This window comes from Lithobates pipiens, unplaced genomic scaffold, assembly GCF_037356315.1.
Source record: "Lithobates pipiens isolate NorthernLeopardFrog02 unplaced genomic scaffold, aLitPip1_a1.2 Scaffold_8, whole genome shotgun sequence".
NCBI lineage: Eukaryota > Metazoa > Chordata > Amphibia > Anura > Ranidae > Lithobates > Lithobates pipiens.
In genome coordinates, this window is record NW_027507903.1 from 129,159,519 (window position 1) to 129,186,361 (window position 26,843).

At 41.6% G+C, this 26,843-nt stretch overlaps 1 protein-coding gene across 4 annotated transcripts in view; it reads right to left on the reverse strand.

The window, feature by feature from the left end:
- Window positions 1-26,843, reverse strand: part of PPP6R2 (protein phosphatase 6 regulatory subunit 2) — a 232,444-nt gene that overhangs the window by 15,980 nt on the left and 189,621 nt on the right. For all 4 annotated transcript variants that reach the window (XM_077473575.1, XM_077473574.1, XM_077473576.1 and 1 more), the window contains 3 exons: window positions 18,791-18,956; window positions 16,851-16,939; window positions 14,730-14,934 (listed from right to left, as the gene is read on the reverse strand). In XM_077473575.1, coding sequence (XP_077329701.1) covers window positions 14,730-14,934; window positions 16,851-16,939; window positions 18,791-18,956 — 460 coding nt within the window. The remainder of the gene's footprint in view (window positions 1-14,729; window positions 14,935-16,850; window positions 16,940-18,790; window positions 18,957-26,843) is intronic.

The following is a 26,843-nucleotide window of genomic DNA, read 5'->3' on the forward strand; positions in this document are numbered from 1 at the left end:
GGTTAATATTTTAGCACTTCTACTAATTTTGCATCCCCCTTACAGGTCTGTTAATTTACCTTTATGTTAACATTTAAAAAAAGAAGTAGGGCTGTCTAAAACACATACTCACCTAGGTTGATGCAGCTTCAATCTAATGCCACATCTGTCCCCCGCCAGCTTTGTAGTAAGAACTGAGCAATCAAACACCGCTTGATCACTCAGTTCTCCCTCTCTGCTCTGAGCAGAGAGCCGATGACCGAGTCTGACTCTTCAACACTCACTGGAGCACTGAGCTGTGAAGGGGGTGGGGCCAGACGGCTGGCTCAGGCTCTCAGCGGATCACTGAGGCTGAGCCAGGTGCCAGTCCAGGGATCTGGGTGGATCCGGACCATATGGTTGGGATCTTTTCAAAGCCTGGACAGGCTCTGTGGCACTTGCTGTCGGCTGAAAACGAGTCACAGGAGTGCAGAACGAATTGCACTCCCGTGATTCATAGAAATATAGCCAAAGAAGTTTGAGCTATACTTCTCCTATAAATACAAGTCCACCTTAAAAGGGAAAGTTCACCTTTACAGAAAAATCTGTAAGATGAACTTGCAAAGGAAACCCCCCCCCCAGTCCCACTGACTTGGAGCATGGCGATCTCCCGCTGTGAGCACTCATTTAGCCACTTCACCGGTCCCAGGCTTATAAATCCCCTCTGTGTAATCTACTACACGTACTACTATCTACTACACGTACCTTGTCAGGAGGTACGTATAGGAGCATTCTAATTGGGAGACACCATCACAGGTGCGGTGCTGACCGCAGTCCTTTGCCGCATAGCCTGTCCTGTCACCGAAAGTGAAGAGGAGAGAAAGCCACAGGGATTTCAAACCCTGGTAAAGTGGCTGTATGATCTATCAGAACAGGAGATCACCGCACTCCAGGTTAGCAGGACAGAGTGAGATGTGGAGGGGGTCCAGTGTAAGTTCACCTTACAGATTTTCTGTAAAGGTGAATTTACCTTTTAAAAAGGGATTCAGTCTCTTTTAAAAGGTAAGAGAAAAGGTGTTAAAAGTGAATTGTAAACCTAATTTAAAAAAAACAAACAGAGCAGCCTCGATCCTCCACTTCTCAGGCCCCCGCTGGCAACCCTGGCTCCTCCTCTTCTTGGTGCGTTACCATAGGAAGCCACGTCCTATTGTGACACAACTGGGGGCTCGATCCAGACAGCGAGGCTTGGCCCTGTCCCCTGCTTTATTGACACAGGAATTGATTGACAGCAGCAGGAGCCAATGGCTCCTGCTGAGAGCTCAAGTAAGTATACAAGTACAAAAAGGGGTGCTGTAGGGGAGCGGAGGCTGCACACAGGTGTTTTTACCTTAAGCCAGATTAAATCATACTTTTGCAACCACTTTAAGCTATACACAAGGTTTTTTTTTTCCCCAGCAGCAGGCTGAATGCAGAAAAAAAAAAATTAACAAAAATCCTCCATTCACACAAACGAGATGGATGAACTGACCCCCTTATCTGCCAGGACATTGTATTCTGACAGCGGGATTCTCTGCTGTAAAAATACACTGATCAGCAGTAGCAGCCACTAATTGACAAATGTATACCAGCTTGTCCATTCAATGGAAGTCGCAGTAATGATTAACTGGAGATGGCCACACAGGGATCGAAATTTGTCTAAATTTTAACCTGTCTATGGCCAGCTTTATTTAGGAATCTCGATATTTAGTCCTGAATTATCAGTGCAGTCTCATATGAAAAGCTTAAATTTGCCCTTTATCAGTCTTCACTTACTCTGCCTGAGGATTATTGTAGCTCCTGGAACACGGTAAAAAAAAAGGTCTATTTAACCCCATGCTAAAAATACAGAGTCTACATAAAAGGGCCCGGTAGCTAAAAAAAAGAATGTAAACAGTAACAGAGTTCTGTATTTAATAATGTTATTGCTGTTAGGAGCTGGAAGGCAGTATATGTATTATACGCATGAATTAAGGAAACTGTAGCTGTCAGACCTCAGAGAGCCTCTCAGCTGATTTAGGTCTGAGATTGTTCTCAGACAACCTAGGTAAACTTGCCAAAGTAAATAAAAAAAAAATATCTAAACGTAGGCTGTTAGAAATCTGGTTAACTTCTGTAAAAACAGCATAACAAAACATCTGTTTATACAGAAAGTACCAAGAGCCAAGAACATTTTCGTGTTTGTCCCTTTGGTTAATTTCGAATGAACTGTCATGATCAGCTCTCAAAAGCTGTGTACTAACGATCAGATTATCGTACGATTGCTTTGAAAGCTGTATTTTTTGTCAGATTTTCCGCTCATGTGTCCTAGGCATAAGTATGTGAACACCAACGAATTAAGTTTTGTGCAGTAATTTGCCATAAAATGTTATCGGATCCTTAGCCAAGACACAACATTAGACAAACACAATGTGCTTTAGGTGAAGAAAAAAAAAACAACACAATTGTAATTTTTTAAGTCCTTCTTGAACACAACCATTAAACATCTACAGTGCTGGAGAAAAAGTAAAGACTTTAACAAAAGCGAATTGAAGTCAGTAGTTTGCACACCTGGAGTCCAATTCACAAAATGCGTTTGGATGTGTGTTGTACAGCTACTTGGATATAAGACACTCAAACATTTTAAGATTACTGTTTACAAGAAGCATCAGCTGATGTGAACCATGCCTCACAAAAAGGAGCTCTCTGAAGACATGATCAAGAGGAGCTGATCTGTATCAAGCTGGAAAGGGATACAAAGCAATCTCAAAGCGTTTAGGCATCATCAGTCTACAGTTAGACAAATGGTCTATAAAACGGAGACAATTTAGTACTGTGGCTACTATTCCTAGAAGTGGGGGCCAAGCCAAGATGACTCCAAAGGCAAAAAGCAGATGATGTAAAGAAGCCACGAGTAACAGCTAAACCCTTGAAGACATCACTGGAACTGGCAAACATCCTTGTTTATGAGTTTACCATACGCAAGTCTTTGAACAGGCAGGGTACAGAACACCACGGATGAAACCGCTGCTCTCCAAAAAAGTTTACCAAAATATCCTGCTGGATAATGTCAGGCTGGCTGTCTGCCAGCTAAAGCTTAGTTGGGTGATGCCACAGGACAGTGGCCCTAAGCACTGAAGTAAATTCACCACATACTGGCTTCAGAAAAAGAAAATGTGCCTTTTGGAGTGGCTCACTTAGAGCCCAGACCTTACCCCATAAAGATTCTGAGGAATGACTTCCAGAGCCATTCACACCAGCCATCCTACAAATTAGTCGGAGCTGAAGCAGTTTTGTAAAGAGGAATGGTCAAAAATCCCTCTTGAACATTGTGCAGGTCTGATCCAGAGCTGCTGAAAGTGCTTGCTTGAAGTCATTGCTGCCAAAGGAGGTTTGACCAGCTATTATTCAAGGGTTCACTTACTTTTTCCTACAGTACCGAGAATATTTAATGGGTTTGTCCAATAAAGACATGAGCAATTAGAATTGTTTTTATGTTATCAGCTTAAGCACATTGTGTTTGTCTATTGTTGTGACTTAGGTCGGCCATACACGGGTTGCAGGAAAGAAATTTGCACAATTCCCCCATCAACACGATAATTAGCAATAGCCTTAAGAGAATACAGAAGGTTGGTTGTGCCCATTATCGGTTCAAATCTGTTCCTGCTGAACCAGCGGAGATTCGAACCGTGTGCCTTGGATGAGGATCACAAAAGAAAAATCACATTTTATGGCAAATTACTGCAGAAAACCAGTTCATTCCAAGGTGTTCACATACTTACACATGATCAGAAAATCAGATGAAAAATATCGCTTTTGAAACAATCGTATGATAATCTAATAGTACAGAGCTTTCGAGAGCCGATCACGACAAAATATGAAAAGGGACAAAATGCAAAAAAAATTCTAGTCACTCTATTTATTGTCTATAAATATTTTTAAAATCTTTCAGCCCAAAATTCAAACGTCCCACAAATGTTTCAACATATCTATTATATTCTTTTTTTTTATTTTGGTATTAAAGAGAAGGGAAAAAAAAAAAAAAAAACACACCCTTATAAATCTATTGTGTGATTTTTTTCATGTATTTATTGGTATTTTTGGTGCAGACATGCTTGACAACCTCAAAGCGAAAACAGGGTACTTGATATGTCTATTTGGAATCGGTCACAACAATATAAAAATAGGAACCATCAGTCTAGGCTAATTTTTTATTTAACTCTTGAATATATATTTATTATTAAGGAGCAAATAATAGTTATCTCACAAGAAGAGATTATGTGACAATAAAAACACATCGCAATTGTTAATCCGTCCAAAGCAGATTCATTTATCAATTTCATATACAGTTCAATATTGGTGAAAAAGCAGCTTGGGTATATTGCTTGCACAAAGGACACTAAACAGACCAGCTGTTTGCATTGTTAAATACATGCCCACCATGCAAAGCAGTGCAAAGGTAGTGAAATGTGTGGGACATGCAATGCAAGTTATCTACCACCCTGAGGACATCCAGCACACTTCAAACACTTGCCAGGAGGAGGGAGAATCTCAGGGACTGGGATCTATCAAATAATAGCCACTGCTAGGGCACACCTTGAACCACCACCATTTCTAGCCTGTGTACACCAGGTGGTCCTGCATGTATGTGACTGACAAAAATAGACCTTTAACTAAAATCAAGAGTAAAAAAAAAAAAAAAATACAATACTGGCACTTGCATACATCAAATGACCCCCACTCCATCCCTCCTTAAAGATCTGGGAACCTTGGATAATACCGGTACTATAAATTTCAGAAATGCAAACAGAAGCATGTGGAGCCTAGCCTATAGTTTTGGTTCCTTTCCTTGCTCCCTGTGCACCTGGTTTTAGGGTAAAAGTGCCATCACTGCTTATACCAGTCCCATCTCTTATCTTATCTTTTTCATACCCGGACTCTTGTTCCTTCTCTCTTTCAAGCTCTACCCATCTCTTCTCTAACATTCCACTGGAGAGGAGTTTCTCTGACTGTTAACATGACATTCAGCTGACACTTTAAAAAAGGAACTTTAGCCAGAAAATGACATCCTGCTAGATCACCTAAGGCTGGCCCTTTTTGCAGATATAGCTATGTAAAATACTAGAAATAAATTGTTTAAAATTGGGTATTAATTTTTTCACCCTGCTCTGCACATGCTCAGCTGCTCTCCATTTTTGCCACTGAGCTGAAAATCAGAGCCATTAGAGGCCGATGTGCTGACAGCCTAAAGATTTACTGCTGCTCAGGGGCTCTGGGCCTCAGAAAAATGGCAGCCTCTGGCAAGGAGAGAAAACAACAATGCTGGAGGCAATTTACAGCACACACATTTTGGCAGCATAATTATTGAAGCAAAATGTAGGTTTCTTACTAAAGAAAATTATTTTTTTAAGAAAGTTGTTATGGGTAAAGTTCCATTTTATGGCCATTTTGTTTGTTAATCTAACTTGTTTCAACTTTGTAATGCTTGAACATGAAACCACTATATAATTCAGATTTGGACGCTTGAAGCAGATTAGCTTTGGAATTCCTATAGATGTTGCTAAATGTATTAATTACAAATGGCAATCTACTTATTGTGTAACTGAAAGCTTGTTCCCTTTGCATTTATATCTGATATTAAAGGCTACGTTCACTATAGAAGCATGTTACACCCATATTTAGGGGGTAACATTCTCCAGAACCTCTCCTACACCCCTTTCCTGTAACAGAAATGGGGCTCCTCTCCTCTGCACCCTCCATCACATTAAAAATCAGAGCAGTTGCTCAAGACTCACGCCTGTGAACCCGCAATATTAATTCACAGCAATCTGTAAATGAAGAAACTACAAATCCCATCTGCCACTGCGGCAGACAGCTTGTAGCTCTCAAACTGCGAGACATGAGCCTGACATTACATCCAGGGTCCACTTCCACTTTGGGGAATCAAGGGGGGGGGAGTGTCCTGCTGCTGCTTATGAGGGAAGGATGAGGAAGTGCTGGAGCAGAGAGTTTCTTAAGCCTAGTACACATCAATAGTTATTTTCCGTTCAAACCAGCAGGTTGAATGAAAAAAAGCTGACAGTTCCAGTTGGAGCCGCTGTACTACCAATCCAGTGTTAGCACAGCGATCTCCCCCTTTGAGCTATTGTGTTTTGACAGGGGGTCAGACCACCGCTAGAGCACTCTGGTCAGCGCTCAGATCCAACAGAAACGGGCCGGCTTCTGCTGGACTGGCTGCCATACACATGGACCAAGCACAGAAATATTGTATACATGTATTTATGTGCACTCTGTCAGCTCAAATAGAGAGAGATGAGCGATTAACCTACTCTCTATAGTGGGGTGTCCATGCATGAGATTTCAAATGCAGCAAGAGATGTGTAGATGGTCACAGATGGGCTGACTCTGGATGGCTGGCGGCTCATAACAAGCTAGAAGGGGCTCTGTAGACAGTAAAAAACAAAGAAGAGAACAGTGCCATCTAAGAGCAGCATGATAAAAAAAAATTGATACAGGACAGACAATTTTAAACTCACAAGATTGTAGAGAATACAGCGCATGTGAAATGGTATAGGAAGTTCATCCACTTCTGGGGGAAGACGGTCAGCTCGCAGGTGGAGAGGCAACCTTCCACCAGGATGCATGCTCCATCATTGCCTGATGAAGGAGCATGCATGCTCCAAACGTGTGCTCCTCCCCACTCTCTTATCATCCGGAAGTGACGTGTCCAACTGCCCCTGAGCCGAATCTGAGAATCAGGAAGCTTTGGGAACCACCAGCGTAGCCGGAAACATTAGCTGCCTTTCCATCTGCAAACCGACTGCCTTCACCCAGGAGAGGATGAACTTCCTATACCATTTCACATGTGCTGTAATCATTACAATCTTGTGAGTTTAAAATTGTCTGTCATATATCAAAATGTTTTTATCACGCTGCACTTAGATGGTGCTGCTTTCTTTTTTTTTTACATACACATGGACTGAATGTCGGACAGTTTTAGTGTCCTCTTTAACCTCTGCATGATCCCATTAATGCGTACCACGGTATTTAAACTGATTGGCAGGTATGCTCCTCTGGCCATCGCTATAACCAAAGCCCTTTGCAGACTCGGACAAAATATATCTAGAATCAGACAACGACTGATCTATTTCTAAAAATCGGACTAAAATCCAAGACCCTAAGGCTTAAAAGGGTTGTTAAAAAAACAAAAAAAAAAAAAAAAAAAAAAAAAAAACACACACCACCACACATACAATTTTTTTTTTCTTTTTATGGATCTGAATACAGCTGCATTATTTTCAGTGGAGCCATTCACACAGGTGAATAAACATGCACTGCATGCAGATCCATAACACAGAAACCAAAAATCTGCATCTAAGAACATGCCTTTTACATTTCTAAATTAAGTATAAGCAAAGGGGAAAAATAAATCATTAGAACAAGTTACAGTATCTCACAAGAGTGAGTACACCCCTCAAATTTTTGTAAATATTTTATTATATCTTTTCATGTGACAACACTGAAGAAACGACACTTTGCTACAATGTAAAATAGTGAGTGTACAGCTTGTATAACAATGTCAATACGCTGTCCCTTCAAAACAACAACACAGCCATTAATGTCTAAACCGCTTGCAATAAAAGTGAGTACACCCTAAGTGAAAATGTTCAAATTGGGCCCAAAGTGTCAATATTTTGTGAGGTCACCATTATTTTCCAGCACTGCCTTAACCCTCTTGGACATGGAGTTCACCAGAGCTTCACAGGTTGCCACTGGAGTCCTCTTCCACTCCTCCATGATGACATCACGGAGGTGGTGGATGTTAGAGACCTTACACTCCCCCACCTTCCGTTTGAAGATGCCCCACAGATTCTCAATAGGGTTTAGGTCTGAAGACATGCTTAGCCAGTCCATTACCTTTACCCTCAGCTTATTTAGCAAGGCAGTGGTCATCCTGGGAGGTGTGTTTGGGGTTCTTATGTTGGCATACTGCCCAGTCTCTGCTGGGAGGGGCTCATGCTCTGCTTCAGTATGTCACAGTATATGTTGGCATTCATGGTTCCCTCAATGAACTGTAGCTCCCCAGTGCCGGCAGCACTCATGCAGCTCCAGACCATGACACTCCCATTACCATGCTTGACTGTAGGCAAGGCACACTTGTCTTTGTACTCCTCAGCCGTTTGCCGCCACACATGCTTGACACCATCTGAACCAAAACAAGTTTATCTTCAGACCACAGGACATGGTTCCAGTAATCCATGTCCTTAGTCTGCCTGTCTTCAACAAACTGTTTCTGGGCTTTCTTGTGCTTCGTCTTTAGAAAAGGCTGCCTTTTGGGACGACAGCCATGCAGACCAATTTGGTGCAGCGTGTGGCATATGGTCAAAGCACTGACAGGCTGACCCCCCGCTTCAACCTCTACAGCAATGCTGGCACCACTCATACGTCTATTTACCAAAGACAACCTCTGGACATAATGTTGAGCACGCACACCCAACGTGTCTGGTCGACCATGGCGAGGCCTGTTCTGAGTGGAATCTGTCCTTTTTAACCGATGTATGGTCACCGTGCTGCAGCTCAGTTTCAGGGTCTTGGCAATCTTATAGTCTAGGCCATCTTTATGTAGAGCAACAATTCTTTTTTCAGATCCTCAGAGAGTTCTTTGACATGAGGTGCCATGTTGAACTTCCAGTGTGAGAGCAGTCAAGAGCGAGAGTGATAACGCCATATTTAACACACCTGCTTCCCATTCACATCTGAGACCCTGTAACACTAACAAGTCACAAGACAGTGGGCAGGAAAAATAGCTAATTGGGCCCAATTTGGACATTTTCACTTAGGGGGTACTCACTTTTGTTACCAGCCATTTGGACATTAATGGCTGTGTGTTGTGTTATTTTGAGGGGACATCAAATTTACACTGTTAAACAAGCTGTACACTCACTAATTTACATTGTAGCAAAGTGTAATTTCTTCAGTGTTGCCACATGAAGATATAATAAAATATTTACAAAAATGTGAGGAGTTTACTCACTTTTGTGAGATACTGTATGTACACTTCTGCATCTTTACACGTTTAAACGCATCCATATGCAAGTATTTTATTGACCATTACTGAGGAACTTTTTTCCTAGAAAACACATTTGTTATGACATCAGCAACATTTTTCTAGCTGTGGAAATTAAGCCTCAGGATGTAAAACTTTCCCTAATAAACACTCTCTTTAGCTCTGCTTAAAGGCATAGTTCATATTTACCAAAATGTGTGCTAGTAGGGATGATTGGGGGGATTTGTGTTAGGAAGAGGGATTAGGGAGGGCCAAGGATTTGTGTTGGGATGGTGAATTTGCACTGGGAGGATAATCTTAGTTTGGGGAGAATTTGGACTTGCAAAGGTGAAAACGTTCACAAACATGTCTGTAATACACACACTGTCACCACAGACAGACATGTCCAGAGATTCACACTAAGTAGTGCTCTTCAAGAGGCAGAAAATCCTTAAAGTCCAGCCTGAGCTTTTTAGGCTGAGCTTCTACTATGGGTCACAGGAGTGCAATTCGTTTTGCACTCCTGGGACCAGTTTTCTGCAGAGAACGGTCTGAAGTCCCCTCTCCCCTGACATTACCAGTATCAGTGCAGGAAGCGCGTCAACCCGACTTAGGAAGTCTGGATCCACCAGCTGCCTGGACTGATAGCAGTCTCAGCCTCTCGGTGAGCCGCTGAGACAGCTGCTTCCTACCTCTCCACAGCTCAGTGCTCCAATGAGCGTGGAGGAGCAGAGCAGGAGAGATGCTGACTGACAGGCAGCATCTCTCTGCTCAGGGAGGTGAGAGAACCGAGCCATTGGCTGTGTTTGGTAGATCCGTTCCCAGTGAAGAGGCGGCAGGGGACAGATGCAGCATCAGTCTGATGCTGCATCCACCTAGGTAAGTATGAATAGCCAAAAAAAAAACCCTATCCTTTTCTTAAGTTGTGGATGCAGTCTATTTTCTGGACCTTGAGGAGGGTGCTGTCAGAAATTATGTGACCATTTAATAAGATAGAGAGTCAGCTAACCTGTATATTATTGTTCAGCATGAAATGATCTTTTGAATTTATATAAATATGAAGTGTCAGATGTCCATTTCATCTAAGAGAGGTAATGTGTCCCTTTGGACGCCCATACCTTCTAATATAGTGGTGCTTGGGCCTATATTTGATATGGGTAAAAATGCCCTTATCCTGGCGGTACTGTTATTATCTCAGGTGTTATGAACTACACTAAGGTTTGAATGGTTAAGTACGAGATAGACAGAAATTTGTATTTACTAATGAATGTAGCTACTGCACTGACAGACAATAAAAAGGAAAGAAAATCGACTTGCTTTCTTAATTAGTCAAACGTGCAAGCTTGAAGGTTTTATGAGGGCACTGAGACATGTATTGGGGTTAGATTCTGCTAGGCCTATCAAAGTTTTGATAAGGTTGTTTGGAATACAGCTATAAGTTTTTTGATTGTAAAAATTGAAGGATGAGGGTCTCTGCTGCTCTGGTTCTTATTCTGACAAAATGTCATTGGTGAACTAAGCAACATGGCTGCCACTCACAGCTTTTTGAATGCCCTGTATGCATTACCATAACAGGGATGATGTGATCTCTGGAGGATCAGTCAAGACTTCAGAAGGAACATAATTGGCCTACACCCAAAGCAATGGTATTATTCAACTTTGGTCAAAGCTGCACAGTCTGTTTTATCTACAGACACCTCTTACCTGCATAAGCATTTTTTGGTAAAGATGATCTATGCCTTTAAATGCAAGGGTCGACACAAACTTAAATTTCAAGTCAAGTATCATCATCAGAAAATCTCTCACAGAAAGTGGCAAATAACTGTGTTTTTTGCTGTACAGAACAAAGCACACGTATGCAAGCTTCCAGAACCTTTCCAGATATTACTTGGCTAAAACATCCCTTCCATCCCTGCTACATGTTTTTTTCGACTTTCAGACTAGGAACAAGCAAACCACAATTAAGTCCGAACTCTTGATCTAGATGTGTGTTCCAAGTCAATGCATTAGAAAGTGTTGAAGCCATTGGATTCGCATGACAGCCAGGCAGCTAACTTGTTTAGGAGCAGAGCCCAGCAAAGATCGCCCACATGTCTGTCAGAGCAGGCTTCATCCAAATGTTCTTCAACCACACGTTATAGAAATACATTTACTTGCCATGAGTAGATCCCAGCCTAAAGCTAGCTGGCCATAGATGGATTGAAACTCGGCCAGTTTAACAGGGACCAAACAAATTTCAATCTATGTGTAGCCATTTCTGTATGACAGAAGTCTGTCATTAGATCGCTTTATGAGGAATGGTTGAAAAACTTTGGTCAATCAGTGACAATAACATTCTGACAGCTGTTGAAGTGAATAAACATTCTGACAGAGTCCAGCTGTCAGAATACAATGCCCCGACGGGGGAGATTCCTCCATCCACCTTGCTTGTTTGGATAGAGGAAACTGTTCATTTTTATTTTTTTATTCAGCCCACTAACTGAAAAAAATAAAAATAAAGAAAAAATAAAATAAAATAAAGAATCATGTATGGCCAGCTTTAGAGTTTGTGTATATTAGATAGCAAGTCAAATGCGGTAAGACTATAAACTATTAGCACTTCTATTTCTGAAAGCATTCTTAATTTACAGCATTTTTTAACATCTGCCTAAAACATTTGCAGAGTATAGAACAGTACAGTATTTATATATATATATATATATACACACACACACACACACACACACACACATATATATATATATACATACATACATACACACACACTTGCAATGGCTTTCCCATGCATTATTTTGCATTCAAACTGCTTTTCCATTGACTTGTTTGCCTGCATAAAAAGGAAGCAAGGCAAAAGAAATAAATCCAAGTAAACATTCCTCTATACAATCCATTTCGGAATGAAAACCCAGAGTTCAAGATCTTGAAAGAAATGTGAATCTCCTACAATTACTTGTTTTTCTACAGTAATTTGCCAAAAAGTGATCTGATCCTCATCAAAGGCTGGCGGTTTTATGCATGAAGGTAAATAACCTTCTCTGTGTAGCAGTCCACCATACCCCTCCCCCCGCCCCCCAATCTATACTTGAGCCCGATCTTACTCCAGCGATGTGCACGAGAGCCTTGGCTCTCGAGAGGGGGGGGAGCAGGGCCGAGCTACAGCTTTGTGTGTAATGGACATGCATGGACACGCAGAGCCGTGGCTTGGGAGCAACTTGGCAGAGGGAAGGGGCCAGGAGTGCCATTGGGGAACTTTAGAGGAGGAGGATTGGGACTGCACAGAGCAGGCAAGTATGACATGTATGCTATTTTTTTTTTTAAAACAATTCACGTCATTATCACTTTAAGGCCCGATTCACGCCTAAGCACACTTTGGTGCTTTTTACAAAAATGCACTACAGTACATTTAACATTGTTTCCTATGGGACACGTTCACATCTATGCCGTTGCATTATTGGAAAGGATCAGGGACTTCTGTTAAATGAAAAACAGTGTGTTTTTTTCCAAGAGACTACAATGGAGATGCTGCAGAAAAGCATGTAGTGGGTTTTTGATGGGTTTTGCATTTTTTAATCTTTGGCAAAAAAAAAAAAAGTATAAAAAACTAAATAAAGAGTGAAAACGCACATGCAAAACACACTGCAGAAATGGATCATAGTTACATAGTTAGGTTAAAAAAAACAAAAAAACAAAACAAATGCCCATCTAATTCAACCTTAAAAAAAAAAAAAAAAAAAAACACACACACCCCCACCCAAAGGAAGACAAAAAAAAATCCCAGGGGGAAAAAAAAATTACTTTCTGATACCCTGAGAGGCAATCCCTGGAACAACGTCACCTATAAATGTTAGTATCCAGTTATATTTTGTACATCCACTATAGCATAGGTATGAACCAGGCCTTATGGCAAATTACTGCAGAAAACAAGTTAATTTCAAGGAGTTTACTTGCATACTTTTTCTTGTCATTGTATGTACACAAATTCTTAACTTTTTTTTTTTTTTTTTTAACCTCACGAGTAAGGACATACCAAAAAGGACAAAAAGCTCTGGCTCGATGGACAAGGTCCTAACAAGATCATTGATGCTTGCACTGCGATATGGTTTAACTATAGTGATTTCTCAGTTGCGCTACAGTACAACTCCAAAATAATTGAATTGAACATTAAAATTAGCAACAGTTCTCTATAGACCAAGAATGACGAGTTGATGTATGAGATGGATAGTGAGTCAGTCATACAATATTTGGTGGATTAGCCAAACATTCAGATGAGAGTGGATAAAGAAATGAGACTCTCCCTGCTCCTTTAAGTGTTTGGAGCATTTTGAATATTTTCCTGGCATGCTGTACATACCCTGCAGGAGTAAAGATTCTGAGCAGTACCCACAACAGGAGTGAGAAGAGATAGAGAATATCACAGAAAAGAGAAGATAATTAAGAAAACAGTGAAATAGTGAGGATTATGGTGTAGATCCCAGTATTTTAAAGAACAGAATAATTGTAAAGACAGATTTTTAATACATTTTTAAAAATAACAATCATGTTATACTTACCTACTCTGTGCCATGGAATTGCACAGAGCAAGCCCGGTCCCCATTTTCTCAGGTCCCTCGTCGATGCTCCTGGCTCCTCCCTCCCAGCCGAGTGCCCTTATAGCAAGCCGTATGCTATGAGGGCACTCATATGTGCTTGCTTCCGAGCTGTGTGTGTGTTAATAAGACACACACAGCATGGCTAGGCCCCACCCACGCTCTCTCCTTGCTGGCTATGACTGACAGGAGCCAATGGTCTCCACTGCTGTGTCCGAGGGAGAGAGTCAAAAGCACCTGGATCAAGACTGGTCTCAGGTAAGTATTTAGTGTGAGGCTGGGGGGAAGAGCTGCATGCAGAAGGTTTTTTTTTTACCTTGCCCAGAAACATAAGAGATTGACTGCAAAACAAATAAAAAAGACCAAGTGGTACATCGAGTCTGCTCCATTTTTTCCCTGTCCATTACATTTAATGACATGCTAGATAGAATGCATCAGATTTACACTTGTTACATATGAAATTCATCTACACAATTCTCAATTCAAAAGTGCACCTCTAAAAGTGCATTACATTGTTTTTGTACAGTGCAAATACTTTCCCAAGCAACCTTTAAGTTAATTCACGTTAAAGTGGATGTAAACCCCGTTCATGAAATTTGAGCTGGGTACTTATCTACAGTGTTTTCTTATCTCTCTTTGAAGCACTAAGTCCAGTGGCTTTCTCCTGCTCAGTTCTTCTGTTATCAGCATGTTGACAGAACGTGTCAGAAGTTAACTGTGATAAAAGCAGCCTGAAATTTGTGTCAGGGTGGGGGCTATTAATAGATCAGCAGACAGCAGGCCTATTCACAGCACAGCTCTGCAAGTCTCTGTGGAGAGTGGATGTGTGCCTTAAGCTGTCTCAGTGTATAGCAAAGAATCCACACCCACAGGTGAATCAGGAAGAGAAAATTCTAACAGAACATGCACTTTCTACAGTTCACAGTGGACATACATGTAAAACTTGTGTAGGGAGATTTGTTTCATCCCTGTGTATCATCTGAGGCTGTTCACTTCACTGGGTATATGTGAGGGTTTACATCCACTTTAATGAGCAAAACAGACCTCCTGACCACAGCTCCTAAAACATAATAATTTCTATCTGAAAATGCACACCTATCCAAACAAAATGAATGATAACTTACCTACTAAATGTGGCCTTCTCATTCTTGGTGTCCATTGTGAGTCTGATAGTTTCATGTCCAGCTCCAGTGCTGATGGTTTCAGTTACTATATTGGATTTTTCTTCCTCCTCACTGTCTGAGCCACCAGAGGAACTACTATCTGAACCAACAACTGGGGCTTTCCTGGCTACACACACATTCCATACGCAAGGAGATGCGGCACTAACTGAAAGAAGACAAAACAACCATTTTATGAATTACATTTAAACTTTTAAGTACAATTTGGTTGTAGTGGAACAAATCCGTTTTAGGACTCTTGCACTCTGGACATTTTTGCAGCTACTCCTAAGGGCATCTGGCTTTTTGTTTTCCCTCATCTCTAAATGCCCCTGCATATTAGCCCGTGTGCCCATGCACACATAGACTTTTAGCAACGTTTAGTGGCAGAGGCTTTAAAAGGCAGGAGAAAAACCCACAGCCAGTGCTCCAGGAGCAGTGTCATTTTGGCACGTTTAGCACTTGAGCATTAACTCATTTTGGTTAAAAGGAGCAAATTATCAACAAACAGAGCTGTGCTATAAAAAAACATTAATAATGATAAAAGTGTCATCAAGTCCAATCTATGTGTGTGATTATATGTCAGTATTACATTGTATATCCCTGTATGTTGCGGTTGTTCAGGTGCATATCTAATCATATTTGGAAACAATCGATGCTCCCTGCTGGGACCAATGCCTGTCAAAGGGAATTCCACATTATTGCCACTTTTAAAGTAAAGAACCCTCTACGTAGTTTAAGGTTAAACCTCTTTTCTAATTTTAATGAGTGGCCACCTGTCTTGTTAAACTCCCTTACGCAAAAAGTTTTATCCCTATTGTGGGGTCACCAGTATGATATTTATAAATTTAAATCATATCCCTCTCAAGCGTCTCTTCTCCAGAGAGAATAAGTTCAGTGCTCGCAACCTTTCCTCATAACCAATATCCTCCAGACCCTTTATTAGCTTAGTTGCCCTGCTTTGTACTTGCTCCATTTCCAGTACATCTTTCCTGAGGACTGGTGCCCAGAACTGGACAGCATATGGCAGGTGATGCCGGATCAGAGTCTTGTAGAGCGGGATATATATTGTTTTATCCCTGGCATTGATCCCCATTTTAATGCATGCCAATATTCTGTTTGCTGTGTAAGCTTGGCAATGCATTTACATACTTAAAGACTTTCTTGGGATTTTTTATTTTTTTTGCTCTCCTCTGCTGTGTGTCTTTTGTGTTCTATCTTAGCCACCCTAATTTGCCCCCTTACATTTCTTGTTAGATTTGTTATAGTTTAAATGCTGAAGATCCCTCAACCTTGTATTTTTTGAAGGCCTTCTCCTTTGCTTTTATATGCATTTTTACATTGAAGTTAAGCCATCCAGGAATGTCTGTTCTCTCTTTTAAATTTATTACCCAATGGGATGCATTGGCTAATGCCCTTATTTTGTTTTTTTAATCAAAACTTTTATTATTTGTTATCATAGCAATTATAGAGATCTACATCAAATATTGACAAGATCAACAACCATTTACAATCTGTCAAAAATACAGTATACAGATCCTCAATTCTGAACATGTAGGTTACAGTTCACCTAGACATAACTGTTAGATTGAACTTTTAGCACTTGGTTGAACATCCTTTGAGTCATTATAAAAAGCTTTTCTTTATTTTTGCTATCGGATTTAAACTAACCAGGTTACTGACCTGTTGCCAATTAACCTAATTAGTTGCAAAATGTTCTTCCCGCTCTTCCTGGTTAGTATCGCTTGCTTTGCCAACTTTGTTGTCCTGTCCCAACTTTTTTGGGATATGTTGCTGCTATCAATTTCACAATTACCATATTTGTTTCTTAAAATTCTACATTCTTAGTTTAAACATTTGGTTTGTTTTTTATTGTAAATAAAATATGGTTTTATGAGATTTGAAAACAATTGCATTCGGTTTTTATGTAGCTTTTTACACAGAATGACAACTTATTTGGAATCAGGGTTGTATGGAGCTAGATGAGCTTTTGCACACTGAGCAATGGATTTCTCGATAAGATGTTTAGGGGCTTGGAGTGGTGCCGTTTTTTTGTTGGCATTTCAAAGTGTAAGCAGTACTTACAGAATTTTTCCTGACTCTGTTTGGTGTGTCCCTCAGAACCACTGCTCTCTGTATCCACTGGAGAACTACACCGGGGTCCAGACTCTGAGCTATGGAAAAAGAATAAAAGGCATCGGGGAGCGAAATGAGCATCTCTTTAAACAAATCAATCAGTTGAAAGAAAAATGTAATCTAGTGATGGTAGGTGGTAAAAGGCCAAGAAAGAGGCAATTACACATACTGTTGACAGGCAACCAACAGGACAACACACTGACTATGCATTTTATCTGCATATATCATTTAGAGACGTTTCACTAGTTAAGAAAATTGTCACACTGTTAGTTATATCATAGCGGCTGAGAGTGATCAGGTGTCTAAACACCAGAGATGTCTTCCCATAGCAATAGCCGTTAAGGCACATACAGTTCATAAAATTGTTCATTTAGCAGGAATTGTTGACACCAGCCAAGAACCCCAGTGTCTTTTTGTCTAAAAGACTGGACTGAACAAAATGGCACAGAACACATACCCCTGTGCTTACTAGCTCAAATGTTGCACGGTAGGTTCAAGCCGAGCTAGCCTCTGAAATATACCGCTTTTATATCACACAAGGTTTTTCATCCAGTGCTCACATGTACAAGTCTTTACACAGTCCTTTGGAATACTACATATTTCCTCGTGCTATAGATGCAAGCAGCGCAATTTACATTATTCACATCATGTACCTAAAACCACATGACAATACCCAGCATGCCATCTGTCAGGCTCCAGCTACCAAACTTTCAGTGCACGTTTCCAATTAAAATAGAGATAGGACAAGCTACTGTTTTTTTCTTTTAACTTTTTTTTGCATAGAATGCATTAAGATAAAAAAAAAAAACCTTCAGATTTTACAACCACTTTAAATTAAGGATTTTTTTTATCTTTTATATCACTTTGAGTGACATCAAATTATAAAAAATACAAAAATTGCCTAAAATGCCTATAGTATAAATTGTGTGTGTTTTAAGTCTAGCTGCTTATAGTTTCATAGTTGCTAAGGTTGAATAAAGACACCAGTCCATCCAGTTTAACCTGAGTGAGTGTCTACAATTGTCCCTATCCCTGTGCATTGCACACTCATATCAGTACCTACCCTCAAGGAGTCCCCATTCATATACTAGGGCCAATTTTGGACAGAAGCCAATTAACCTACCTGCATGTCTTTGGATTGTGGGCGGAAACCGGAGTACCCAGAGGAAACCCACGCAGGCACAGAGAGAACATGCAAACTCCAGGCAGGTAGTGTCGTGGTTGGGATTCGAACCAGCAACCCTTCTTATTGCAAGGTGAGAGTGCTACCCACTACACCACTGTGCCGCTTCTACACAGCAAAAATAATTCTGCACAGGTTTTCATTCCTCTTAGTTTCTACTATGGCAGTCATATGTATGAACTGTCCTCAGATTCTTCATTTATACGAGCACTGTTCCCCCCCATATATACAAATTAAATGTAATAAATTATTGTCAGGATCGAAAGATGGAAGGACAAAGTCTGTATTAAACCAAAATATTTTTTTCTGCTAATAGAAACATCTAAGCCAGGGGTCTCAAACTGGCGGCCCTCCAGCTGTTGCGAAACTACAAGTCCCATCATGCCTCTGCCTATGGGAGTCATGCTTGTAACTGTTAGCCTTGCAATGCCTCATGGGTCTTGTAGTTTCGCAACAGCTGGGGGGCCGCCTGTTTGAGACCCCTGATCTAAGCAGTCTACATTGGCTGAAAGTAGTATACTAAAACAGAAAATCGAAAGACCGCTCCGAACACAGATATTTTCATCAGATTTTATAATAATTTGTACTAGACCATATCCACTTCAAAAAGATCTAACAACGACATTGTCGCACAGAGACGAGTAGGTTATCTGAGAGAGCAAACCGTGAAATGTATGGTATACAACTAAGCTTTTGAACAGCTTACCAACAGAATGGCTGAAAGTCAGTGAATTTGGCCCATCCCTTCTCCTCAGGGGTGGAAGTCTCAGGAGCAGATGCATCCCACACACTCGAGCCAACATCTATAGCCACACATGGGGTGGGAGGCTTAGAGTTCACTGGTTCATCAAACACTGCACTCCAGCCGGTCTCTAAAATACAATGAAAAGCTGTCACATGAAAGCAACACCAAACTTGACTAACAATGAAAAAGAATACCAAATAAATACAACATGGCAACATGTTTTTCTGTTAGATGTAAATGCACAAAAATGTGTACATTCATTGAACAGTTTGTGTGGATGAGGAAGTGATGTCAGGAAATATGTTGTACATAGAAAAAGATCAAGAAGAGCATATAACTATTTCAATATTTCTATCTGCCTCAATAAAATAATAAATGGTATTTTAGCGTAAATTGTACACACACACACACACACACACACTTTAACCACTTAAGGATCGCCTCACGCCGATGTACGTTGGCAGAATGGCACGGCTGGGAACAAGTACATACCTGTACATTGCTTTTTAAGTGCCCAGCCATGGGTCGGGAGCGCGCCGCCGCGCTCCTGACCCGGTCCTGAGCTCCGTGACCGTGGGTCACAGAGCCGAAGGAGGTGAAGTCTGTGTAAACAAACCTCTCTCCGTGCTTCCTAGTGTGGCTGTCACCGATCGTCTGTTCCCTTTTATAGAGGAGGACGATCAGTGATGTCACATGCCAGGCCACGCCCCCTACAATAAAAAAAAAACACAACACCATACATAACACCTACACTGCCCCCTAGTGGTTAACGTCTTCACTGCCAGTGTCATTTACACAGGAATCAGTGCATTTAAATAGCACTGATTGCTGTATAAATGACAATGGTCCCAAAAATGTCCAATGTGTCCACCATAAAGTCGCAGTCACAATAAAAATTGCTGATTGCCGCCATTACTAGTAACAAAAAAAATTAATAAAAATGCTATAAAACTATCCCCTATTTTGTAAACGCTATAACTTTTCCACAAACCAATCAATAACCGCTAATTGCAATTTTTTTTTACCAAAAATATGTAGAAGAATACGTATCGGCCTAAACAGAGGAAAAAAATGTTTTTTTTAAATATTTTTGGGGAATATTATAGAAAAAAGTAATATTGCATTTTTTTCAAAATTGTCACTATTTTTGTTTATAGCACAAAAAATAAAAACCGCAGAGGTGATCAAATACCACCAAAAGAAAGCTCCATTTGTGAGAAAAAAATGGGCGTCAATTTTGTTTGGGAGCCATGTCGCACTACCGCACAATTGTCAGTTAAAGCGGCGCAGTGCCGAATCGCAAAAAGGGGCTTGGTCCTTTGGCTGCAAATTGCTCTGGGGCTTAAGTGGTTAAACTGGTGGACAGATTACTGGGAGGTGCTGGGGAAGACCCAGCTGTCATGGTGCATGTTGGCACCAATGACAAAGTCAGAGGCAGATGGAGTGTCCTAAAGAATGATTTTAGGGACTTGCTAGCTAAATTGAGGAAAAGGACCTCCAAGGTAGTATTCTCAGGAATATTAAGGGTACATCGAGCCACAACAGAAAGGCAGAGGGAGATTATGGAAGTAAACAAGTGGCTGAAGAGCTGGTGTAGTAAGGAGGGGTTTGGGTTCCTGGAGGACTGGGCCGATTTCTCAGTCGATAACCAGTACTATAGAAGGGATGGACTGAACTTAAATGAAGAGGGTGCAGATTAGCTGGGAATGAAGATGGCCAAAAAGTTAGAGGAGGGGGTTTTTAAACTAGGTGATGGGGGGGTCCAGAGGTAGAGATAGTCAGCGTGGAACATATTCCAGAGGGTAGCATTGGGGGCATTAGTGGTAGGTTGACCAAAGCACATAAACCCAAGGTAAGTAAGAGTAGTAAGGTGAACTAGAGATACTGTTGTACGAGGTGGATTCGGATTTTGTTGGAATTTCAGAGACCTGGTTCAACAGCTCTCATGATTGGCTGGCAAACATTTAAAGGTATACCCTTTATCGCAAGCATAGAGAGGGTAAAAGGGGAGGGGTATGCCTATATATCAAGACTAATGTACAAGTGAATGTGAGAGATGACATCACTAAAGGGAGCTAGGGATGAGGTGGAATCCTTACAGGTAGAGCTCCCATAGGGATGAAGCTAAGGGGAAAATAATACTGGGAGTATGCTATAGGCCCCCTAAGCTGAGGGAGGAAGGGGAGACAGATCTATTACAATTTGGATTAGCAGCAAGGATGGGAAGTGTTATCATAATGGGAGATTTTAATTATCCAGACATAGACTGGGCGGATGGAACTGCCCATTCAGCTAAGGCTTGCCAGTTCCCAAATGTCTTGCAGGACAATTTTGTGTGTCAGATGGTAGACGCACCAACTAGAAATAAAGCGTTATTGGATCTACTGATTACCAATACAGACCTGATCATGGATGTGGAAATACAGGTCAATTGGCTTCAGTATAAATCACACAAATAGGAAACATAAGGGGAACAAAAAGACACTGAATTTCAAAAGAGCCAACTTCCCTAAACTACAATCCTTGCTAGAAGGCATAAATTGGGAAAAAATCTTGGGGACAAAGAACACGGAGGAGAGATGGGTTTGCGTTAAGAGCATATTAAATAAGGGCATTAGCCAATGCATCTCATAATAAATTAAAAAGAGCGAACAAAAGTCCTGGATGGCTTAACTCCAATGTAAAAATGCATATAAAAGCAAAGGAGAAGGCCTTCATAAAATACAAGTTTGAGAGATCATCAGCATTCAGACTTTATAAAAAATTCAACAAGAATGGATAAAACAGAACATTAAAGACACATAGCAGAGGAGAGCGAAAAAAAAAAAATCCCAAGAAATTCATTAAGTATTTAAACAGTAAAAAAAGGGAGAGCAGACCATATTGGCCCCATAAAGAATGAGGAAGGATATCTGATTACAAAGGATGGGGAGATGGTGAAGGTATTGAATTTATTCTTCTCCTCAGTCTTCACAAAGTAATCAGGGGGCTTCAGTAAACAAAACTGCAGTGTTTATCCTCATGACACATCACAGGAAGCACCTCCATGGTTAACAGAGGACAGAATTAAAATTAGACTTGGGAAACGTAACATTAAGGGTCCTTTCACACGGGGCGGATCAGTTCTGATCCGCCCCGTGGATGTCCGTTTGCTCAGCGGGGATCACTCCGCCGATCCCCGCTGAGCAGGGAGATGACAGGTCTGTCTCCGCACACTGTGCAGGGACGGACCTGTCACAGCGCCGCTCTCCCCTATGGGAGATCGGATGACGACGGACCGCAGTGCCCGTCGTCACCCGATCCGATCCGCAGACGGATGGAAAAATAGCTTTTTCCTCCGTCACACTTTTTCGGATCGGAGCGGGTCGGATGTCAGCGGACATGTCACCGCTGACATCCGACGCTCCATAGAGCTCTATGGAGCACCCGTTCAGGTCCGCCTGAAAAACTGACAGGCGGGCCTGAACGGGACGTTAGTGTGAAAGGGGCCTAATAAGTCACCGGGACCAGATGGCTTGCACCCGAGGGTACTTGGGGAACTCAGTCAAGTAATTGCCAGACCATTGTTCCTAATTTTTACTGACAGTCTACTGACTGGAATGGTACCAGCTGATTGGAGAAAAGCCAATGTAGCAGCAATATTTAAAAAGGGTCCAAGAAGAACGTGGGAGCGGATGCATACCTAGACTGCTCCTCACACTCCAGGCACATTGACCCTTCTTCGCAGCCCTCCTACCCCGCTCACGCCCGCAAGACATCAGGGGCAGCGGGCGCACACCACGGAGAGCCACTCCATGTCCACCAGGTCGGCAAAGACCCTCAGCGACTCCCGCTACCCGCCTCGTGGGTCCTGGAAAGATTCCAAGATGGCGGCCGGCACCAGTGCTATGAGGACGGACAAAAGACAGATGCAGCCACAGGAGAATAAAGGGAAGCCCCCTGGTTCGGGGACACAGCATGATTCCATCTGCAGCCATCCGGACTTCAGGGGGGCTGACTGACCTTCCCTGTGCTCCATCCAGCCCTACCAGATCTCCTTCACAGGCTCCTTTGCCATCTCCATGTCATGCTTCCCACACTTCCTCTGCCCTTGAGAGGGACATGGCTGACATCTTCCTCAGCCAGACCAGTGACCAAGATGCAGACAGTGACAATATGCAGCCCAGTAGCCAGGATGCAGACCCTGGTAGTTCTGAAGAACCCCTTGCTCCTTTAACTGCACCGCTGCCATATTCTCCAGACACAATTCTGCTTGCACGTTATGCTGCAAAAAGTTGGAAAAAGCTACCACTAAACTGGCCGCTGACTTAAAACAAGATTTCCAGGAGCTGGGAAGTCACCTAGACAGTATTGAATCCAAAGTTGATGACACTGTACATAGAGTGGCACAAAATTCTACCATGATTACTGAATTTTATGATTGCCTGGAAGAAGCTTACACTAAAATTGATGCAAGATGATACAACTTCCGTATCCGTGGTTTACCGGAAATGGTTAAAGATCTCTCCTCTATTACCTATTCTTTAATGCAATCTGCTATCCCGAATATTGATACAATCCATCTAGAAATTGACTGTATTCACAGGGCTCTAGTTCCTCTGAAACCTGATGGGCCTCCCAGAGAGGTGATCGTGAAACCTCACTTCTTCAGGGTCAAGGAATCGGTCATGCGGTATGCCAGGGAACACCCGGAGCTGGAAATTGAAGGCTACAAAATTCAGATCTTTGCAGACATCTCCCAAGCTACCATTCAAAAACAGAGCGTTTAAACTTTTGCTCTCATCTTTTGTTCAAAGGGACATTCGCTACCGATGGAACTATGCTTTCCGTTTACAATTTACCTACAACAATAGATCATATTCTTTTTCCACGTTTGCGGAAGGAGAAAAAATACTGCTGAAATTGGGATTCATCTCCCACGATTCCTTGTCTCGGAAACAACCAAGATCCAGCTGTCCTTCACATCGTCACATAAATCTGCGACTTCACGCCGAGTTACTTGAGAACTCCGATTGGCACCAGTTGATTATTTTTTGTTTTGTTTATTGTTTGTTTTTTGGCGGCTTCTCAGTGGTCCTTTTGTGGGACATTAACCGGTGCCTGCATTTTTATTATTCTTCTATATGTCTCTGAACCTGGTGCTTTTGTTCTCTCGGACACCTTGGCCTTGTCGATATTGGGATTTGTGTTTCTTTTTTTTGGGGGGGGGGGGGCAGGTATGTCTGGGAGGGCATTTTACTTGCTACTTTATACTTGTGCCGGGAGGTGGCTATGCTCTCTCCTAATCTGTCGGACTCTTCCCATTGGTTATCTTCGGTGGAGACTCCAATATTTCCAGAACTTGGGTTCTGGACTACGTGGTTACATTATTTTGTGTTTTTCATTGTTTAATTTCTCTATGCTGCACCTTTTGATACTGGGCGTTTTTAAGACCTTGTATCATTTTATCCTTCTTTCTCTTTCTACTCTTTTCTCTGTTTTTAACTTTTTCTCCTTTTCCTTCCTGAGGGTCAGACAGAATTTTGCCTGGACTTCCATGATGTCCATATGTTGGTAGGCGGGTCTACCAGTTTACAGTTTTTTTTGTCCTTGTCCATGTCCTTTCCCATAATGTTCAAGGGCTGGGTTCTCCGTCTAAACGTATTAAAATGGTTAATTCGTATAAGTCTATAGGTGCTGATATTGTGGCCTTCAGGAAACACATTTTACCTCTACTTTTACTCCCCGGTATATACGCAAGAATTATCCTGTTTGTTATTTTGCCAATGCTACAGGGAAAAAAATTGAGGGGTGGCGCTCTGTCTGTCAAGATGGCTTTCATTTACTGAATCCAAAATATTGCGGAACAAAGAGGGGTGTTACTTGTTGGCAAAAGGGCACCTGGGGGAAAATTTGATAACGATCCTGGTGTAGTATGCCCCCCAATACAAACCAGGTGGTCTTTTTCCACTCTTTGCTTCATTCCTTGGCTACAGAATTTGAGGGAGATGTAATTTTAGCTGGGGACTCAAACTTGGCACTGGACCACATATTAGAGAAGTCCCATCTTTCTCACCTTCAATCCCCTTCTAAACAAAGCCGCAAATTTGCTCAGCTGGTACACCATCATGACCTTATTGATGCTTGGAGGGAGGCCAATCCTACCACTCAGGACTATTCTCACTTTTCCAGAGCCCATAATCATTATTCACGTATTGATCATGTGTTTCTCCCCTCAGGTCTACTACCCAAATTGATCTTGGCTAAGAGAATTTCGACACCCTGGTCTGACCACGAACCCGTAGTATTGATGTTCACTACTTTATCAGATTAGTTAAGTCCCACTGGCGATTGAAAAAGTCTATACTTAGTAAGGAAGCTTACTGTTTAGATATCCTTACCCACCTGAAAACTTATTTTGATATTAATAAAGCAGAGGATACCACCCCCACCATCAACTGGGCGGCCCATAAGGCCTCTGTACGGGTCTTCTTGATCCAACTGGCATCTAAACTTAAAAAAGCTCATGATGAAGTGCTCCGTACCAAGATTAGGGAATATGAAGACCTAGCTACTCAACACAAAACATTCCCCACACCCTGATTTGTTGACTAAACTTGAACAGGCACATACAGAACGTAATCTGTCTCCCCACAAAAGCAGAGAAACATTTACGCTGGACTAATCATACGTTTTTCACTGGGCAGGACCGACCGGGTTTGTTGTTGGCACGTAAGCTTACCCCTAAACATTGACACGTAGCCCTTTCAAAAATCAGACTTTCAAACGCCAATCTCTCGCAACATCCCCAAAAGGTTCTTCAGGAATTTCAAGATATTTAAACTAAATTATACAACCCATCCCAGGGCCACATTCCCGTTTCCATTAAGTTTTTTGCAAACCTTATCTCTGCCATCTCTCAAGGAATCCCATAGAGAACTTATGGACCAACCCATTACCTGTGAGGAAATACATATCACTATTAAGATATTGTCATTACAAAAATCACCGGGCCCTGATGGCCATCCTAATATTTACTATAAGAAATTTTCTGAACAGTTAACGCCACACATGGCTCTCTACCTTAATTTCGTGCGAGATGGCGGAAAAGTTCCTTTAGATGAAAACGGCATACATCCCTGTCATTCCCAAACCCTGCAAGGACTCCACAGACATCTTTAATTATCGTCCTATCTATTGATTAATTGCGATCTCAAAATCCTAACAAAACTTTTAGCGTTATGTCTTGGTACTTTTTTGGCACAATACATTCACAAAGACCAATCTGGCTTTATAACTGAACGCCAAACGTTGCATCAGATTCGTCGCTCCATAGCGTCTATCTGTGGTACATTCTAAATGTGATGCTCCTGTATCGAGGGAACTATTACTTCTTTCATTGGACCTTCATAAGGCCTTTGACAGTTTAAATTGGGACTTATTTACTATCCTGGAGGCTTTCGGATTTGGCTCTGCCTTTATCTTTTTGCTTAAGCAACATTATAGTAACCCGTCGGCCCAGGTTTCCATTCGGGATTATAGATCAGCATAGTTTCCTATCCAACACAGAACGAGACAGGGTTGCCCGCTTTCCCCATTGTTGTTCGTCCTAGCAATTGAACCCCTAGCTGTAGCAATTCGATCTCATCCTAATATACATGGCATATGTTGTGGGCAACGGGAGCATAAATGTTCCCCGTTTGCCGAGGCCATCCTCATGTATGTCGCAAATACTAACCACATATATGTTTTTGGCAGCTGAGCTAGAATAACTATTGCTAAATACTGGAAGCAGTCGATGGCTCCTCTTGTCCTTCGCAATTCTACCAAGAAATTTGATGCTACATGGGACCCATGGATACGTCATCTATCTACACCTTAAAGTGCTTCTGGCTGACCCTCTTTCCTCTCTCCTCTTTTTTCTCTCGATTTCCTTTACTCTTTTCTTTTCTTAAAATTTATGTTGATCTGGTTATTGTTGCCAACTATAAGATGCTTTGACAGAACATATATCTCTATGCTGACAAATGTATAC